We start from the raw sequence: 18561 nt of genomic DNA on the forward strand, positions 1-18561 counted from the left end.
CTAATTGGGTTCTAGTCGATTTCGATATCAGTGTTATTGTTTTACTCACTTGGCACTTTTAAAGACTGTAGCGGGTATTTTAAAAATTTAATGCAATTTTATCTCCTCTCGTTGTGATGTAATTTTAGAAGTCATATGCCATTTTAACTGTTCGTTATGTTAGAATATTCTTGACTTAGTTGCTTTACAAGTATTTTATAACGAAACCCGTACTCACTGTTAACAAGATGTTAAACTTCTGTTAAGTTGCAGTCAAACAACGCACGTGTTTTGATTTTGTTGTTTTGGTTCGTGCTGTTTCGACATTCCGCATCGCAAAATGTTGGCCAAAAAGCAGAAAATCGAAAATCAAAGCGAACAAATGCTATCAACGCCGCACACACTCCAAGCCCGCCTGATATCGGACACAGGCGAGGAAGCAGGTCCACCCATAGATCTACCGTCGGGCATCACAACGCAGCAACTGGGGCTCATCTGCAATGCATTGCTTAAGAATGAAGAGGCGACGCCTTATCTATTCTTTGTCGGCGAGGATGAGATCAAAAAGTCTTTGGAGGAGACACTAGACTTAAGCACAGTGGACACGGAGAATGTGATTGATATTGTATATCAGCCGCAGGCAGTTTTTAAGGTTCGGCCAGTGACGCGTTGCACCAGTTCCATGCCAGGACATGCAGAGGCGATAGTATCGCTGCACTTCAGTCCTAATGGTGCCCATTTGGCCAGCGGCAGTGGCGATACTACAGTACGCCTCTGGGATCTCAATACAGAGACGCCGCACTACACCTGCAGCGGCCACAAACAGTGGGTGCTGTGCGTCGCCTGGGCACCGGACGGAAAGCGTCTAGCGAGCGCCTGTAAGGCTGGCAATATTATTATTTGGGATCCAGAGACGGGCCAGCAAGTTGGCCGCACACTGAGCGGACACAGGAAACACATCAACTGCCTCAGTTGGGAGCCCTATCACCAGAATCCAGAATGCCGCAAGCTTGCTTCGGCGAGCAGTGATGGCGACTGCCGTATCTGGGACACGAAGCTGGGTCAGTGTCTACTCAATATTGCAGGGCACACGAACGCGGTTACAGCCGTCCGCTGGGGTGGCGCTGGCTTAATCTACACCTCGTCCAAGGATCGCACTATCAAAATGTGGCGTGCCGATGATGGAGTACTCTGCCGCACCTTCACCGGCCATGCACACTGGGTGAACAACATTGCGCTAAGTACGGATTACGTACTCCGCACTGGACCCTTCCAACCGGTCAAGGACCGCCAAATGGCGCAGATCAAGGGAGAAAGTGAGTGACTCCTACCTATCTCTAGTATTGCTAGTTAAAAACCTTATATTTGTAGCTGAAGAACTACGTGCAGCTGCTTTAAAGCGCTTTCAGGCCGTTTGCCCGGATGAGGTGGAGTCCCTGGTCTCCTGCTCGGACGACAACACCTTGTACTTGTGGCGCAACAATCAGAACAAGTGCGTGGAACGCATGACTGGCCATCAGAATGTGGTGAACGATGTCAAATATTCGCCGGATGTGAAACTCATCGCCTCTGCATCCTTCGACAAGTCCGTACGTCTATGGCGCGCTCACGATGGTCAGTTTATAGCCACATTCCGCGGCCATGTACAGGCTGTGTATACGCTGGCCTGGTCAGCGGATTCGCGTCTGATTGTTTCTGGCAGCAAAGACTCCACGCTGAAAGGTAAAGCTATTTCATATGGCATTGCATAGGTTGTATAATTACTATTTCAAAATTATAGTCTGGAGCGTGCAGAGCAAGAAGCTGGCGCAGGAGTTGCCCGGCCATGCGGACGAAGTTTTTGGCGTAGACTGGGCGCCCGATGGCTCACGCGTTGCCTCCGGCGGCAAAGACAAGGTTATCAAGTTGTAAGTTAAAAGAAATCTATGATTATTTTCAAAATAATATTAATCACATTTATTGTCACTTTTGCAGATGGGCCCATTGACATGCTAACATATATAGCATCGATATATACTTATACATGTATTTAAACAATAAAGTTAGAACCCTGAGTTCAACTCTTCGTTCCGTCTGTCAGCATAGCTTAGATGTTTTGCCGTTTCAGCGTTTGGAAAACATGCTGAAGGCTGTTCTCGAATTCCTGGTTATTCTCAAAATAGGTGGACGGCACCGCCGACTCTGACAGTAAAGCGCGCTCGGCAGATACAAAGCCAGCTGCCATGCACTCGTCGATGTTATGTGACCTAAGCAACGCAGTTATAAAGGCGGCACAAAAACTGTCGCCGGCACCAGAAACATTGACTATGTTGTTCAGCTTTGGTGCCGGGTAGAAATACGTGATGTGCTCGCAGCTGGGCGAGAGGGCAAGCAGCTTGCCCGCATCGTTTTCTGCATCGGAGCGGAAGCTGAGCACCACACCGTGATCCCCCAGAGTGGCAATGATACAATTGAAATGTGACTCAATTTGCTTGAGTAGCTGCTTGGCCTGCATTAAGAGCTCTCCACGTTCCACTTTCGTAGTGGGTTTCCAGCTGACGGACTGTCCCGTGATGGTCTCCACAATTGTCTTGAGCTCGTGAATATTGGGCTTGGTTATTCGAATGTGCTGCGTGAGCTCTGGACGCAGCTTGAACGGCTTGCCGGCTATAAACATGTCAGTGGGCTCAAAGAAAACGGGCACTTGGTAGCGCTGCGCTAGCTCCAGCGTGCGGGTCATCGCCTGCTCTGAAATGTTGCTGTCCATCACAATTATCGGTGCATCGCGAAACAGCTCACTGCGTTCTGTCAGTAACTCCGGCGTAATGCTGTTATGCACCTCCATATCGCCCAGGATTAGCTGGCAGTCACCTAACTGATCAAACACCACCGAACATAGGGATGTGGCGTGGTTCTCATCCGCAATGAGCCCTTTTTGCAGTGTCTTTGGCATCAGCTGACGCAGTATTTGTCCTAACTGATCGGTGCCCACAGCCGAGATGAGATTGACATCACCATATAGTTTGTAGATGCCCTCGGCTATGTTGCGTCCAACGCCGCCAGCGGCTTGCTTGGCCACACCTGAGTAGGTGGCTCCATCCAAATGCAACTGTCGCTTTTCAGTAATCTTGAAGGACAAATCGAGTATGGAAGCGCCTACAACTAAAGGTTTCTTTGTGGAACTTTTTCTAACTGGAGTTGAGCTTCGATCTTTTGCCAGATTGCAGGCAATTTGTGCAGCCACCGAGGCATTGTTTCGAATCAGCGCTATGTTTGCCTGCAGGCTGCGTCCTTTGGTAAGGCGTGCGATGTGCGCCAACAGAAAGGGTGTGACCTCCTTTCCCGAAATACCTTGTGCCATCGCTTCAGCATTGGCTTCCTTAATAGCCGCATCTATGGCTAACTTCTCGGCAGCATATTCCGCAGGAATAGGAACGCCTATGAGTACGCCCGACTGTAGATTGAGCTGTTGCCAGGCACGCAGTAGTTGAGCAGCTTGCTCCGCGGTGGGCAGATTGTAGGGAACCTTACAACCGCTGTCGCGCGTATAGAAATCGGGAAACACTCCGCCCTCACTTGCATAGGTTGCCACGCAGACGCCCTGTGTCTCCAAATACTCGAGAGTTCGCGGTATATCCAATATGGATTTGACTCCGCTGCAAATGACAGCAACCGGCGTTCGTCCTAGCTCGACGAGATCGGCGGACACATCCAGTGTGATATGACCCTCACGATGCACTCCACCAATGCCGCCGGTGGCAAAGATAGGAATGCCAACACGATGAGCCACAATCATGGTGGCCGCCACAGTGGTGCCACCACTCTGACCCATTGTCAATACGTAGGGTAGATCGCGACGTGAGCACTTGATAACCTGTTCACGCGGCTTTCGTGCCAGTTCCACAAGTTCCTCGTGCGTTAATCCTACCGTGATGCGCCCATCAATTATGCCAATGGTAGCTGGGATAGCTCCATTCTTACGCACCTCCTGCTCAACAAGCAGGGCAGTTTCCACATTCTCAGGCACTGGCATACCGTGCGTTATAATTGTCGACTCCAACGCCACGACAGGCTGCCTCTGTTCCAGCGCATGTCGCACATCTGGATGCACAACTATTTGCTGTTTGGTGGAAAATGTGCGGCTTAGCGCACGAATGAAGCGGGAGGAACATCGACTCATTGGTAGCAATAAACTGACCTTAAATACGAATTATAGTTCTGGTTTATGCTGATTTTGCAATCATGCTGAGCCCTCTTAAACAAAAAAATATCTTCTGTTCTAATATAATTACATGTGGTTATCACAAGTGGATTTAACTGGCGGGCATTTACTACTTATACACTATACAGCACTTAAAACTAGTATTAAATTTAGTATTTTTAAAATTATTAAATTATTAAATTATTAAATATCAAATATAACAAAATTTATGGATAAAAAAATTGGTGTTTCTTTTGTACGTGAAAAATAAAAATAAACTCAAGTCATATTTTTCAAATTGAAAAACACAATTCAAATTGGTCACACTATTCTCAAACAAGATATCGATAGCTAGCTGACTATCATTGTATTCGATTTATTTGCTCGATTTCTATCCGCGCAATTTTGGCATCATTTTGTTTACGTTTTTAGTTTGAACAATTTAAATTGTTAAACAAAAGAAATGGATTTCAATCAAAGCGCTTACAACGTGGAGTTTTTTAACTTTACACCAGAACAGATAGCCGCTGAAAGTATGTGGTCCTAAGCGCAACTAAGAAATAGTTTCTTAACTCTTTGATGTATTTTTAGGAGACAACCTGGTTCAAGCACTCATCGGCCGAGCTGTTAAAACAACCATTCAGAAAATTGAAACCCCAGCTACAACGGCACTACTGAATAAAAGTAAAGATGCAGTCATAAGTTTAATGATGGACGCGTGTCAGCCAAAACTCGATCGCCTGCGGGAGCTGGACAAAGTTAATTTTGAAGTGCCGCCGCATGTGCTTCAGATCAAGGACTTTGAACTGGAGCAGCGGTTCACCAGCGAAGAGGAGGAGGCGAAGGCTGCACAGGTCAAAGAGCTAAAGCAACGTTATCGTCAGGTTGTTGCAAAACTAAAGCTTAATTAATCATTAAGCTAATATTACTTTAACCTTTTAAGAACTTGGCTATGCTGGCTGAGCTGAAGGCGGAGGAGGAAAAGTACAGGGACATTGAGCCGTTCGTGCAACAGGAAATGGAAATGCATCAGCAAATTTATGCTGCTTGCGCAAATTCGGATATCAAAAAGATATACAAATTCGCAATGCATGTGGCTAAGGATCAGAAACTCTTATAGGTCGGTCGACTTTCCAATTATTAAGTATTAATTTAAGCTGCAATAGAGCTAGACTTGTAGAACACAGAAAGCGCTTCTAGTTTTTATTGCTAGTGTTTTTTAATTTAAAGAACCTTGTAATTATCGAAAGCCTTGCATTGTTGCTGCCGATTCATTTTAATTACTATATAATATATTTCGCTGTTCATCTGTAGAGCTTCTACTGTATTCTGTCGTAAAAACAAAACTATATTTCTCAACGAACTGCGTCATTAAACGCAAATTCTTTTGCCCTTTTATTTGGGTATTCTAATTATATTGTTAAAAGTGAAACGCATTAAAGAAGGTGGCAAATGGTTTAAATTTAGTCAGCATATACAAATATATATAGTTTTTAGTTAAGAGACCTTTAATAAACTATGTAAATATGCGTTGAAATAGGAATTCGAAGAATACTTTATGCATTGAAATACTATATCTTATTTATATAGTTTATATACGAGAGTAGCCACAAAGATTAACAAGCGTTATAGTGAAGATTCTAATATATTTTATATACTCTTCTTTTTTTTTTTAATTTGAATGTATTCAGTTAAAGTTTTCTAATTTATGTAAAAATCTTTGTCCTGTCTGTCGTTTCCAACTGGTCTCCCAATTTGATATCTGCTCAAAATTTATTTATGTGCTAATTTGCTAATTATATGATAAACAAAAATAATTCTATAAATTGAATACATATTGAATCTATAGAAAATATTCTCTTAATTCAAAGCAATTGAGATAAAACTTTGTACAGATTTGCCAAGGTGAACTGATCTGCTAGAAATGTCATAAAGCTTGCATACGAATAAAAATATAAAAGATAAAATTTATGTATGAAAAACTATAATGATTTTCGAATATACCTAGCAAACTATGTTAGTATAAGCTCTACTATGTGTAGAGCTATATCTTATATGCATTTTATGCTGAAATGCTATATTTTCTAGATAGATCATATAGGAAATCTCTACCTTTTATCGATGTGTCTACGAGTGTGTTTACCGATTCGACATTTCTAATATCAATTTTCGTTCCTGTTTCCTGAGCTATACGTGAATCTAATAGAATCCACACAATTTTTATAAACATACATAGATACATACAGTATTATATGTATACATGTTCACTCTTGTAGAGTGAAAGTTTGACCTGTGTACATGTGGCTGTGTTGATAGTAGTTTATCTATTTTTGACGCACTGCCTCGAATGCGTCTGCGTGTCCAGTGCGTCGCCAATAGTTCAACAGCCGTTGAGGATGATGCGAACTGGGGCTTGGTTTGCTTCGCTTTTGCCACACGGCTAGCTGCAGAGCACTGGGAAAGCAACTAAACAAATAGCAGCAACGGCTGCCGCCTGCCATGGCAGAGAATCTGGGCTATTTATAATGTCGCGCGACATTTTTGTATTTCGCTTTTCTTTTTCCCAATTTTTTTTTTTTGCGTGCAAAAACAAAAATGCAAAAAGTGCCACAAAAATAAAGCAGGCGAAAGATTCGCCGAGTTGCGTTATTAATAAAAGCAGCGCTGCTTCGGTTGGGGCTTTGGGCGCTGGTCGGTCGGTCGGTCGTTCTATGCTGTGGATCGGTTTGCCCCGGCTGCATTTATTCGCATTTGGCTCTTACGTACGTGGAGTTGCACGTCGGAGGACAAGACTAAGAACTGAATAGAAATATCTGAGGTAATCTCTTGATAATTTTATGTAATATTATAATATATATATGCATATTTTATATATATGAATATTTTTTAGAGATTCGCTATGAATGTGGAGAAGCTGAAAAGGCTGCAAGCGCAGGTGCGAATCGGTGGCAAAGGCACGCCCCGTCGCAAAAAGAAGGTCATGCACCAGACGGCGGCCACCGATGACAAGAAGCTTCAGAGTTCTTTAAAGAAGCTGTCGGTGAGCACCATACCCGGCATCGAGGAGGTGAACATAATCAAGGATGACCTTACGGTCATCCATTTCAACAATCCCAAGGCTCAGGCCTCGCTCTCCGCGAACACCTTTGCCGTCACGGGTCATGGCGAAACGAAGAAGATTGTCGAAATGCTGCCAGAGATTTTGCCACAGCTCGGCCAGGAGACAGTTGTGCAACTGCGCATGTATGCCAACTCCATGTCCAACAATCAGAAGTCTGCTGAAAGCGGCACAGCTGCAGCTCAGGCGGTAGAGGATGATGATGATGTGCCCGACTTGGTGGGCGACTTCGATGAGGTGGCCAAACAGGAGGCTGCGGCTGCTGGCAAGGAACAACAGGCAAAGCCTACCACAGAGAAGACCAAGGATGCAAAAAATGCGAATAAACAAGCGGACAATAAACAAGCGCAGCAACCCAGCAAGCAGGAGCGTAAGAAGCAGCAACAACAACAGCAACAACAGCAACAGCAGCAACAACCTCAGCAGAAGCCCAACAATATGAATGAAAAGCCCAAGGATAAGCAAAACAATAAGAAAGGTCAGCCCAAGAACCAAGAGAAGGCAGAAAAGAAAAACGAACCACAGAACAATAAGCAAAACGATCAGGTGGATGCAGCTAAGCTGGAGGTCAAGCCCGCAGCCATAGCTGTGGATAATCTAAAGGTGGAAGCAAAGAAATCAACATCGGAGCCTAAGACAGACCAATCGAAAACAGTGGAACCAAAAACACAACCCGCTGCAGCACCACAACCGGGTCCAGTCGCTGTCCCTGCACCACAACCAGGCGCAGCCGCTGTTCCAGCTGGTAAGGCCAATACACCGCCAGCTATGCAAACATTGGCCCAGATTGTAGCCGCTGAGCCACCCAAGCCAGTCGAAGAGAAAAAGGCCGAACAACCAGTTGAGCAAAAGTCTCCGCCAACTTCGGCCAAAGCTGAGATAAAAGCAAACGTCGACAAGCAGGATCAGAAAACAGCATCTGAACCTGAGAAGAAGCCAGAGCCCAAACCCAAGGATGTCAATCCACAACAGGCTGCTGCACCGCAAGCGAAACAGCCAGCACCTAAACAAGTGACACCGCCACCTGCAAAGCAGGTCACACCTCCAGCTGAGACTAAAGCTACAGTGGAGCAAATGAAGCAACAGCCAACTGTAGCTAAAACACCTCAGGAGAAGAAACCAGAGGATAAAAAGAGCGCCGCTCCAGCACAACAGCCAAAACAAGCCACGCCGAAGCAAGTGACACCTCCACCAACAAAGCAAGTGACGCCCCCAGCAACTCCTGCACCAGCAGCAGCAACTCCAACACCAGCTACAGTTGCAGCTCCCGTTGTAGCTCCAGTCGCAGCTCCAGTTGCAGCTCCCGTTGCAGCTCCAGTCGCAGCTCCAGTTACAGCTCCAGTCACAGCTCCCGTTACAGCTCCAGTTACAGCTCCAGTCACAGCTCCAGTTACAGCTCCAGTTGCAAGTCCAGCAGGTACAACTGTTTCTCCTGCTGTAGCAGTGGCACCAGCAGCTTCTGCAGCTGCAGTTGTACAGGCAGCAGCTGCTGCTGTAACTGCTCCCAAAGCAGCAGCGCCTACCGAACAATCATCAGCAGCTCCAAGTCCAGTAGCAGCTGCAGAATCAGCAGCAGCAGTTCCTCTTGCAACAACTCCTGCTACACCGCCAATAGTAGCTTCAACTACACCACCAGCAGTAGCGGTTCCTGATGTAACTTCTCCACCAATAGCTGCTCCTCTTACTCCGTCAGGAACAGTTGCTCCCATAGTAGCACCTGGACAGAAACAAGCAGCAGCAGCCGCTCCAATTACTCCACCAGCAACAGCTGCTCCCACAGCAGTTCCTGCGCAAAAACAAGCAGCTGGCGGCAATAATAAAAAACAAGACTCAGCTCAGAAGTCCAAGCAGCAGCAACCTAAGCCCGGCCAGGCACAACAAGCCCAAAAGCAGCCGCAGGCAAACGCTGCTGGCAACAAACCACAACAGCAACAACAACAGCAAAAGCAACCACAGGCCGCCAAGCCCACGGTTGCACCCAAACCAGAGACGTCAGCTGCCAAGCCAGCTGGTCCAAAACCCGCAAACGCCCCACAACAGCAGGGCAAAGGCAACAAGGCATCGCCACCAAAACAGCAACCAGCAGGTGCTAAAACGAATTCTCAGCAGCAGCAGCAGCAACAGCAAAAGGCCAGCGGACAGAATGATGGCAAGCCGAAGACGCCGGCAAACACACCCAATTCGCAGTCCTCACCTAAAGCGTCGCCATCGCCCAAAGCGGGTGCTTCGCCCAAGACGACCTCCCCTAAGGCGGGCACACCAACGACCCCCACTGGAGCACCGGGCGGTAGCGCGAACTAAATATGATTTTAATGCATTTTCAAAAATTCACGTTCGGCTAGAAGATGAAGCAGAAGCAGAATGATCGACAGTGTGCCGCATATGCAACTCTTCAACCTATCGATAATGCCGATGCGATTTTATTTTGTGACGATTACATTTTCTATCAAAAAATAAACATTTTAAAACAAAACTTATGATCTGTATCAATCAGCAATTATTGCTGCTTGCGTCCCGAAGCCTCCTGCTCACCTTGATTGGGCTTCTCCGGATTAAGTTTCCACATGGCATAGTTCAAGGCAGTGGCAAATCCCAGCCAGGCCATATACGGCAAAAACAAAAGACCGGCCGTCTGATTGACACGATAGAAGAGCACTCCACATGCGCCGGCCGTTGCCGTAAGCGCAACAATGTCAATAAGCGCCTTTGGGTGACATTGAATAGATAAGATACACAAAACTAAGTCAACTTTAAAACTTCATCTTACGCCCTTGATGTTATGTTTTCCAAAGAATATCGGAGTCCAAGCCCAGTTGAGCGCCAGCTGTGTGGCATAGGCGACCAATGGCAATTTAGCATCGCCGCTAAAGCCGCCGCCGTCGCGCCACACCAGGTAAGAGCCATAGCCCATGCCAGCGTACAGGGATGTCCAAACAGGTGCAAATACCCAGTTTGGAGGCCTGAACGATGGAAAGTTCAAGTTGACATACCAGTTCTTCAAATTCTTGCGCGTCAAATGGCCATTGATAATGCCTCCCAGATTTGGTAAGATGACCGCGCCCGCAATTTTCAGCGCAGTTTTCGTTGTGTTTTCTTCAGCCATTTTTCGCTTGTTGCTCTTACAGTGCTGCACTCTACTCTAGTGTAATCGTTTGTTTCCAGCTTGAAAATGCGTCGTAATAATGAAAAGCTGCTTGCCGGTGATTTCATATGTACATACATACATAGAAGCATAGGTATGTATATCCAACATGCGTGCATGTCAGTGTGTGTGCATAGTATAGCTGTATAGTCGCTGACTGTGTATGAATGTGTGCATATGTGTATTCACAAATAATGGCTTTTGCACTATTACACTGATCAACAGAAATGTTGAGTTTGTACTGAAATAAGTACAATACCTAATTGAAATGATATGGCCTTGATATTTTTATGTAATATATATACAAACATATATTCATTTTAAGCAGATCTTTGCGCTATAATAATATAGATTTATTCAATATATTTTATAGTAAGACTTAAATAATAATTGTTTTGTTCAGCAGTGTAATTTGTTTTTAAGCGATCATGTGCGTAGAATTAGAGAGGGGCCGTCAGGCGTAAATCTGATTGAGAAGATGTAATTAGTTTTCTGATTGCAAGATAGTTGTTTTTCAAGTATTTCAGCAAATATTATTTTCAATTTAATTGCATTATAATTTATCCAGGGCTGCAGCAACACGAAGGAGCAGTCATGGCAACCGTTGCCTGTTGTGGCCAGCGGCTTGTTGGGCAACAACGAAGAGTTAAAAGGATACCCAGAAACAAGTATAAGAGATGACGCTCTATTTTGATACAAAAATTGAGTTCCTGGACTCGGATGCAGTGAGCACCATCAGCAGCTGGCATCCCAATGAACCACTCTTCGCGGTGGCCTCCTACAGCCAGGAGCGCGGAGGCAGTGTGACCATATTTGCGGATACAGTAAGTTTCATTTCACCTGGAATTGAAAAACAGATTTTGGTTAACATTTTTTCCAGGGAGAACCACAACGGGATGTCACTTATCCAGTTCACGCCACCTCACAAGCAACTGCTATGTGCTGGCATCCAGAGAAGGCGCTGCTAGCCACGGGCTGGGAGCATGGTGATATACATGTCTGGTTCGCCGGCCATCGCGAATTCGCCAGCGTCAGCGGACCACACAAGGCGCCAATTGTGTTGCTGGAATTCAGCGAACAAGGCGGCCGCATGGTTACTGCGGATGCAATGGGCCTGGTAACAGGTTGGCGCTGTGATGGCCAATATCAGTTTCTCACTATGTTCTCGCACGATCTACGCGAGGCCTTGCTGCTAATCTGCTTCCGTCGCACAGTCGAAAGCGAGGTGCGCGAGGAGATGGCGAGTCTTGCCAAGGCGGCGGTAGCAGGCGACGAGAATGCGCTAGATACGCTCACCAATTGGCGACCGCGCACAGCTGCTCGCGGTCACTCGGGCGTGCGAGACAATCACTGCTTCTATGCGTGCACACAGGGCGGCGTTGCCTACTATATTAATCAAGGCGGGAACTGCAGCGAAGTACTGAAGGGCGGAACACATCAGCCATGCATCATGCAAATGCTCTGGCATCCCAAGAAGTATGTAAAACTATTCCGAACTGATTTTGGCTCAATAAATTGTTTCTTTAAGGGATGCAGTCATTTGCCTACTAGACGATTTGACTATCATGCTATACCTGGTCGAGTCTACGGGCATTTTGACGGAGTTGGATCGGGTAAAGCTGAGCGGTCGAGGCACGAGCAAGCATGGTGCCATTGCTTGGGCGGGCAACAGCTTGGCCATAATCACAGGCGATTTGTCCGTGCGCATCTGGGACATTGAGCGCAGTGATAATTACCTGCTCAAAATGGATCTGCCCAGCTCCAGTGTGCAGAGTGTGGGATCCTCGCTGCCTAGCTTAGGCAATGGACTGACCGGCACCTCCTCATCCAACAACAATGGGTTCTTCAACCAGGAGAGCAGCGTGGAGAGCAACAGTAACAATAATCTGCCACGCAAGATGTCAAAGTATGCGCAGCTAAGCTCAAATGAGATTTTCACTTGCCTCGCATACAGCAACAGCAATCAGACCCTGTGCGCAGCCACCAATCTGGGCAACTTGTATACTTGGAAGCGCACAGTTAGCTGTTTTGTCAGCGCTCCAGAGGATGCCTGGCAGCTGGGCAGCATTTCCTCACTGTCGCGTCAGGGTGCGATCAAAAGCTGCACCTGGGGTTACAACGAGCTGGCCAAGCCCTGCATTCTAGTCAATTGCTTATCGAGCGTGTTTATGCTCAAAGAGCAACCACTTCTCGCTTGCCATACTCGCAGTCTGTGGGCAGTGCAGAGCTCGGCAAAGTGTGTCCAGCTGACGCACTGCAGCGGACGCCAGTGCGCAGTCGAAGTGGACTTTGCGGTGACTGCGCTGGCTCTGAATGAGCTCAGCCTGGTCGTGAGCAATGGACGCTCCATATCATCCTACAGTCTGCAGAAGATTGAGAAGAGCCTGGATGAATTCGATGAGATTCTGGAAGCGTCCGGCGCGGGTTCCACGGCATCTGTGAAGAGCTCTCCGGCATTGAACGTGAGACTGATGCAAACCTTCGTCGCCGAGTGTCTGAACTTGTGCCTGCACAATCAAAACATCTTTTGCCTAAGCTCCAGCGATATAGTCATCTATTCCGTTGGAGGCGTTGTGCTCCATCGAATTCTAGGCAACGATATAGAAGGCAAAATCATTGGCATGGACCTGACTGGCTGCTATCTCTCCGTATTCACAATGAATGGCTATGTAAAGGCGTACGATGTAACCCGACATGATCCCAAGTTGTTGTTTCCCAGCAAATCGGGACACGAGATCTTCGATGACTTCGGCGAGTTCATTTTGGTCAAATGCAATAGCTTGGGCAGCCACCTGGCGCTGGTGATCGCCAACAGCAGCTTTACTCCGTGCGCTGCTATTTACTGCTGGGACTTTGAGCGCAACAATCTCTTCGAGCATGATTTGGTCAAGCTTGAGTCGGAGAACAGCAGCAAGTCAAGTCTTGCTGTGCGACTTTTCTGGGATACGGAGGAGCCACGCCTGCTGGCTGTTGAGATCAAGTCGATGGTGATGCAAGCCCAAAAGCCCAGCCGACAACAACCGACTCCCACCCATTACGTGGAGTCGCAGGTGCTAGTCATGTTCTACTCAGAGAAGAACGAATGCAAACTGAATGTGCTCGAAACGCAGGCAATGAGCTCCGGCGCACAGCTGCTAAATCTGTGCGTGCCCAGCGTTGTCTGTATGCAGGTGAATGCCGTGCAAGAGCAGCCGCTGCAGGACTTCGTCGATCTGCAGCATTGCGATGCCAACACCCGGAGGCAGGTGCTGAACTTTAGTTTGCACGTAGCCGAGGGTCAAATGGACTTGGCCTTTCGTTGCGTACGCTCCATTCAGTCCAAGGTCATCTGGACTAATCTGGCTAAGATGTGCGTGCACACAAATCGCCTGGATGTGGCCAAGGTGTGCATGGGCCATTTGGAGCAGGCCCGATCGGTGCGCGCTCTGCGCCAGGCCATGGAGGACGACGACCTCGAGCTGGAGGCTAAAGTTGCCGTGCTGGCCATTGAGCTGGGCATGATTGAGGAGGCCAAGGAGCTATACAAACGCTGCAAACGTCATGATCTACTCAACAAGTTGCTTCAGTCCACAGGTCAGCTGGATGAGGCGCTTCAAGTGGCCGAAGTGGATGATCGAATACATCTGAAGCACACATATTACCAGAAGGCTCAGGCTCTACGCGAACGCGGCGACATCAAGGGCGCACTGGAGTACTACGAGAAGACACAGAATCCTGTGCAGAATATAACCCAGCTGTTGCTAGAGAATCCCATGGCCATGCAGCGCTATATACAAACCACCACAGATCCTAAGATGCTGAAGTGGTGGGGTCAATATGTGGAGAGCTCTGGTGATATGGATGCCGCTTTAGCTGTCTACAGCAAGGCCGAGGACTGGTTCTCCCAGGTGAAGATTCTCTGTTACCTGGGCAAGATCTCTAAGGCGGATGCCATAGCCAGACAGTCGGGTGATCGTGCGGCATGCTATCATCTGGGTAGGCACTATGAGAATGTAGGCAAATTCCAGGAAGCGATCATGTTCTATACACGTGCGCAGACCTTTAGCAATGCCATACGCATCTGCAAGGAGAACGACTTTCAGGAGGAGCTCTGGACGGTGGCCAGCTCGTCGCGCAGCCGAGACAAGGCCATTGCAGCGGCCTACTTCGAGGAGTGTGGAAATTTCAAGTATGCCGTAGAGCTCTATCATCGAGCGGGGATGCTTCACAAGGCGCTAGAAATGGCCTTCGAGTCGCAGCAGCCAGAGATACTAGAGATTATAGCCACAGAGCTGAGCGCCGAGTCGGATGCGGAGCTAATCAATCGCTGTGCGGATTTCTTCTCCAGCATCGAACAGTACCAGAAGGCGGTTCAATTGCTGGCCAAGACAAAGCATTTGGAGCGTGCATTGAATATTTGCTTGGAAAAGGGTGTTCCGGTCACAGAGGAGCTGGCAGACATGCTGACGCCCGGCAAAGGGGACTTCGAGGAGGACACACGTACGGGTATCCTTGTACAGCTGGGCGAGCTGCTGCAGCAGCAAGGCGATTATCACAGCGCCACCAAGAAGTTTACACAGGCCGGAGACAAGGTGCGCGCCATGAAATCCCTCCTCAAGTCCGGCAACACCGACAAGATAATCTTCTTTGCGACCATGTCACGTCAGCGTGAGATCTACATCATGGCCGCTAACTATCTGCAAGCTCTAGACTGGCAGAGCGACGGCAATATCCTCAAGCACATCATCAGCTTCTATGGCAAGGCACAGGCATACGATTCGTTGGCCAACTTCTATGCGATTTGCGCACAGATTGAGATCGAGGAGTATCAGGACTATGAGAAAGCACTGACAGCCATGCAGGAGGCATCCAAGTGTCTAGAGAAGCTTAGCCATGCTCAGCACGCCTACAACAATCTTCAGCGCACCGTTGCAGATGTGAAGACCATTCTGGAGATGCAGCAGGCACTGCGTGCCGGCGATAATCTAGCCGTAATTGGAGCTTGTCGCAGCATGTTGAGTAAGTTTATACAGAGCGCAGTTATAGAAGTAGAGTAGATGGAACTCTTAGCTTTATAGCAGATAAATCATATTTCAGAGACTACAATTTGCAGGTCAATCCATCACACATAGTTGTAGATGTGCAAGCTGCACAGGTCATCAATTAGTCTGCCAATGCAATCATGAGAAAATTGTATATTTATATTTTATTTTCTATTTACAGTGAAGCCGGAGCAGCCGCCCATACGTCACTCGCACATATTGTCGATGTTAGTGCGCGCCTTGGTCTATGCCAAGCAGTTTCCCGAGGCAGGACGAGCTCTGAAAGAACTCGCCGTCAAGGACAACTCGTGGAGCGCCTCTGGCTTAGTGGACAGAGCACTGGTGCAGCGAGTGGCCAAGGAATGTGATTTAGATTTTGAGCTCATTTGGAATTCGGGACGTCAAGTAACCGCCTCGACAACAGCAACAGCAGCCACCACGATTTCAATGACAACAACAAACACCACTTCAAACAGCGATGACGAGGCTGATGACGAGGAAATCAGAGAAGAGCTGCACTGAACTAGCTACATTCAGAGTTAGCAACGATTCAGAGTTTCCTATGAGTAATGGTAGTAAGCTACGATTATCTATATATACATATATATAACAATAATCTATAAATATCTTATCGTACAGCCAACCCAATACTATCAGCAAATAGATTGTATTAGTACTTTCCCGTAATAATTTGTCGTTCAATTGATGTTGCATGTGAATACATATATATATATATATATATATATATATAAATAAGCCTGGTTTTATTTAAAAACATTTCCGAATATATATAGTCAACCGATTCGCTTGGCTTCTACTTAAACAATTCAAGTGGCATGGGTTTTGCTATCAATCAAATTTGATTACGAGCTGAGTTCACTAGGAGCTGCGTTACCCTAGGTCTGACATATATGTATATCCATACATACATATCTTCTAAATATACCCATCAAAATTTGAACGTGAATTACTATCTGCTGTTCACTGCATTACTCATAAGGTAAGCAAATTAATAATAACTTAACCAAATATATAATTAATGCAATGCAGAGCACTCATAATTTACGATCGCCAATTTATGAATGAGCAATCGGAATATCTTGAGATTACATGAGCTTTCACCCACATAAAACAACTCACGGCTAAAAACAATACACAGCTAAGAGAAGCTAAACAATTGGTTATGAATGAATTTTTACGTATAGTAAAAGCTCGCCGCACAACAGGTCGACTATACGTACGTACGCGTATACATATATAAAAATTGTATATCGTATCTTCCCACAAAAAGTACAAAATAAATACAATATCTCGCGGCGCCGCAAACATATAGTTGAAGAGAAGTGAAGGGCGCGTGCCACAGTCGGTTGTATGAATCACATGCATTAAATGCGTCCTCAACTATGAAATCAGAATGGTTTCTCGGAATTGCGAGCTGAATTCAAATAATTTCAATAGAGCAATCGTCTATTTGTTGCGCGATCCGAATACACGAGCTATACATTAAGCAAAAACAAAAGAAAGCTCAACTTGAAAGCTTCAATGAAAATTCAAATTTTGTAGTTCAAGAACTTTCTGACTTGACTACAAAAGTTTGAACTTTGTACTATTCAAAGCGAAGTGCTTAATACTTTGGTAGTTTATTGTAACATTACGTATAATTTTGAAATCGATGCATGATTTAAAAGACTATTCCAGAATACATTTGCTTTTACTTCAGATGAAAGTAATATAAAGAAATAAAAGAAGTAAGCAAATCAATCAAAATTTGTATTTTATTAGATGTAAACCTATATATATTTATTTACATATATTTATTTATTTTTAATCGCATAATTGTATTATGCAAATAGAAGAAAATTTGTAGCTCTTTATTTTGCCACTGTAATGCTATTTTTCGTAATCATTGCCGGAATCGCCGCTGGCATTGCTGGTCTCCTGTCATCTCGTGGCGCTCGCAAGATTTGGAATATTCTGCATTTGACCGGGGAGTGAGCGATTCGCATGAATGAATGAGTGAGCAGAGGAGCCAACCGCCGCAACAGCAGCAGTTAGATCTAAAACAAGCGACCCAGAGGCCAGTCGATACCTTCGTCGATCTGCAATGGCATCTTAGAGTATATTTGGTTCTTCAAAATAAAATACAAACCATAGATCGGACGCCCAATCATAGCGTTAGTCGATCGTAAGAGTCATGCATATTTTCCAGGAATTATGACGAGCCTTAAACGAGTGTGAGAGCGAGCAAAACGGACGTATTAGTGAATGAATGAATTTGTTCAGCAGCCGGCCAAACGACCTTACTCCCACTCCCGCCGCACCGCCTCGTTCTGTCACCGACCCACCACACCACAGCTTTGCTCAAGCTGTAGTTGAGAAACCTGTGCCTGGGGAACTCCATGACGCGCTCTTCAAATTTGTTTGTTTGTGCGCTCGCGTCGTCGTGACTCATTCGGTTGTTCAACGGCCGCAAATGACTACGTCACAACGGCGAGCGTAGATAACGACGAATCGCAAGAGAGTCGCAGATCCAAAAGCTTTTAAATTTTTTTTTTGTTATTATTGCGATCCCTCTAGCGAAAAGCGCACCAAAAGCGGTTTGCTATACGTTCGGGCTAGCTAATTGAACAGCGTGCTTAAACAAGGAGAGCAGCCCAAAGAGCGCGAGAGAGGGAGAGCGGAAACTTGTGAGCGAAAGCTTTTTGGCGTTGACGTTATTGACTTCGTCATGACTATCGTGGTACAATTTTGCCGATCATTAACTTGTCATACGCGAACCTGTGCGGATGCTTGCCGATCGCAACGTAACGGTTACTGCAGAGAATTTTCCATAGCGCGATTTTTCGCGATGTAAATTGAACTTCAACCGGCTTTGAATTAATAAAATTTCCAAAAGCCCCCTGTTCCTAATCTAAATAAACGGTGTTTAATACGCGCGTGCATGAAGAAAAATAATTGAAATAATAATAAAAAAAAAATATAGTGTGAATCACCGCGTTGGTTTTTATAAAATCCTAAGTCCGTTTGCAAACAAAGCGGACCTTGGCTCGTGTTTTTCCAGCATCACCACAACAATGACGGGCTCAAAGAAAATCGAGATAAATAGTCTAAGCTGCAGCTG

The 18561-nt window shown here is 46.1% G+C and overlaps 6 protein-coding genes across 7 annotated transcripts; 4 read left to right on the forward strand and 2 right to left on the reverse strand.

Annotated features, from left to right (window-relative positions):
• The first annotated feature begins 167 nt into the window (after nt 1–167).
• On the forward strand, nt 168–2032 carry LOC111599214 (protein Notchless). Its single transcript, XM_023314811.2, has 4 exons — nt 168–1295; nt 1351–1701; nt 1760–1886; nt 1954–2032. Exons 1-4 carry the CDS (start codon nt 320–322, stop codon nt 1964–1966), a joined length of 1467 nt encoding a protein of 488 aa, XP_023170579.2. The 5' UTR covers nt 168–319; the 3' UTR covers nt 1967–2032.
• LOC111599213 (pseudouridine-metabolizing bifunctional protein C1861.05) lies at nt 1909–4330 on the reverse strand. The gene has a single exon (XM_023314810.2). It carries the CDS (start codon nt 4136–4138, stop codon nt 2066–2068), a length of 2073 nt encoding a protein of 690 aa, XP_023170578.2. The 5' UTR covers nt 4139–4330; the 3' UTR covers nt 1909–2065.
• A 204-nt stretch (nt 4331–4534) lies between these two features.
• On the forward strand, nt 4535–5538 carry LOC111599167. Its single transcript, XM_023314746.2, has 3 exons — nt 4535–4692; nt 4751–5043; nt 5103–5538. Exons 1-3 carry the CDS (start codon nt 4623–4625, stop codon nt 5277–5279), a joined length of 540 nt encoding a protein of 179 aa, XP_023170514.2. The 5' UTR covers nt 4535–4622; the 3' UTR covers nt 5280–5538.
• A 1275-nt stretch (nt 5539–6813) lies between these two features.
• Nucleotides 6814–9578, forward strand: LOC111599215 (proteoglycan 4). Its single transcript, XM_030224532.1, has 2 exons — nt 6814–6977; nt 7050–9578. The coding sequence occupies exon 2, from the start codon at nt 7059–7061 to the stop codon at nt 9576–9578; it is 2520 nt and encodes an 839-aa protein (XP_030080392.1). The 5' UTR covers nt 6814–6977; nt 7050–7058.
• A 15-nt stretch (nt 9579–9593) lies between these two features.
• LOC111599041 (translocator protein) lies at nt 9594–10465 on the reverse strand. 2 transcript variants are annotated; one of them, XM_023314557.2, is made up of 3 exons: nt 10045–10465; nt 9810–9981; nt 9594–9720 (listed from the first exon to the last, which is right to left on the reverse strand). In XM_023314557.2, the coding sequence occupies exons 1-3, from the start codon at nt 10378–10380 to the stop codon at nt 9698–9700; spliced, it is 531 nt and encodes a 176-aa protein (XP_023170325.1). In that variant the 5' UTR covers nt 10381–10465; the 3' UTR covers nt 9594–9697. The 2 variants fall into 2 exon arrangements, with proteins under 2 accessions (XP_023170325.1, XP_023170324.1); XM_023314556.2 differs by having other exon boundaries at nt 9594–9981.
• Nucleotides 10436–16118, forward strand: LOC111599040 (intraflagellar transport protein 140 homolog). Its single transcript, XM_023314554.2, has 5 exons — nt 10436–10513; nt 10988–11243; nt 11300–11895; nt 11948–15417; nt 15622–16118. Exons 2-5 carry the CDS (start codon nt 11097–11099, stop codon nt 15960–15962), a joined length of 4554 nt encoding a protein of 1517 aa, XP_023170322.2. The 5' UTR covers nt 10436–10513; nt 10988–11096; the 3' UTR covers nt 15963–16118.
• The last annotated feature ends 2443 nt before the right edge of the window (nt 16119–18561 follow it).

This window comes from Drosophila hydei, unplaced genomic scaffold (assembly GCF_003285905.1).
Source record: "Drosophila hydei strain 15085-1641.00,03,60 unplaced genomic scaffold, DhydRS2 tig00008114-arrow-pilon, whole genome shotgun sequence".
Taxonomy (NCBI): domain Eukaryota; kingdom Metazoa; phylum Arthropoda; class Insecta; order Diptera; family Drosophilidae; genus Drosophila; species Drosophila hydei.

Excerpts from the sequence above, each read along its gene's own strand:
- LOC111599214 (XM_023314811.2), top strand. The coding sequence starts at position 320 with ATGTTGGCCAAAAAGCAGAAAATCGAAAATCAAAGCGAACAAATGCTA. Across the intron at positions 1,296-1,350 it reads GGCGCAGATCAAGGGAGAAA|CTGAAGAACTACGTGCAGCT; the intron begins GTGAGTGACTCC and ends TTATATTTGTAG. Across the intron at positions 1,702-1,759 it reads CAAAGACTCCACGCTGAAAG|TCTGGAGCGTGCAGAGCAAG; the intron begins GTAAAGCTATTT and ends TCAAAATTATAG.
- LOC111599213 (XM_023314810.2), bottom strand. The coding sequence starts at position 4,138 with ATGAGTCGATGTTCCTCCCGCTTCATTCGTGCGCTAAGCCGCACATTT.
- LOC111599167 (XM_023314746.2), top strand. The coding sequence starts at position 4,623 with ATGGATTTCAATCAAAGCGCTTACAACGTGGAGTTTTTTAACTTTACA. Across the intron at positions 4,693-4,750 it reads AGAACAGATAGCCGCTGAAA|GAGACAACCTGGTTCAAGCA; the intron begins GTATGTGGTCCT and ends ATGTATTTTTAG. Across the intron at positions 5,044-5,102 it reads TAAAGCAACGTTATCGTCAG|AACTTGGCTATGCTGGCTGA; the intron begins GTTGTTGCAAAA and ends TAACCTTTTAAG.
- LOC111599215 (XM_030224532.1), top strand. The coding sequence starts at position 7,059 with ATGAATGTGGAGAAGCTGAAAAGGCTGCAAGCGCAGGTGCGAATCGGT.
- LOC111599041 (XM_023314556.2), bottom strand. The coding sequence starts at position 10,380 with ATGGCTGAAGAAAACACAACGAAAACTGCGCTGAAAATTGCGGGCGCG. Across the intron at positions 9,982-10,044 it reads GAAAACATAACATCAAGGGC|GCGCTTATTGACATTGTTGC; the intron begins GTAAGATGAAGT and ends TGTCACCCAAAG.
- LOC111599040 (XM_023314554.2), top strand. The coding sequence starts at position 11,097 with ATGACGCTCTATTTTGATACAAAAATTGAGTTCCTGGACTCGGATGCA. Across the intron at positions 11,244-11,299 it reads TGACCATATTTGCGGATACA|GGAGAACCACAACGGGATGT; the intron begins GTAAGTTTCATT and ends CATTTTTTCCAG. Across the intron at positions 11,896-11,947 it reads ATGCTCTGGCATCCCAAGAA|GGATGCAGTCATTTGCCTAC; the intron begins GTATGTAAAACT and ends TGTTTCTTTAAG.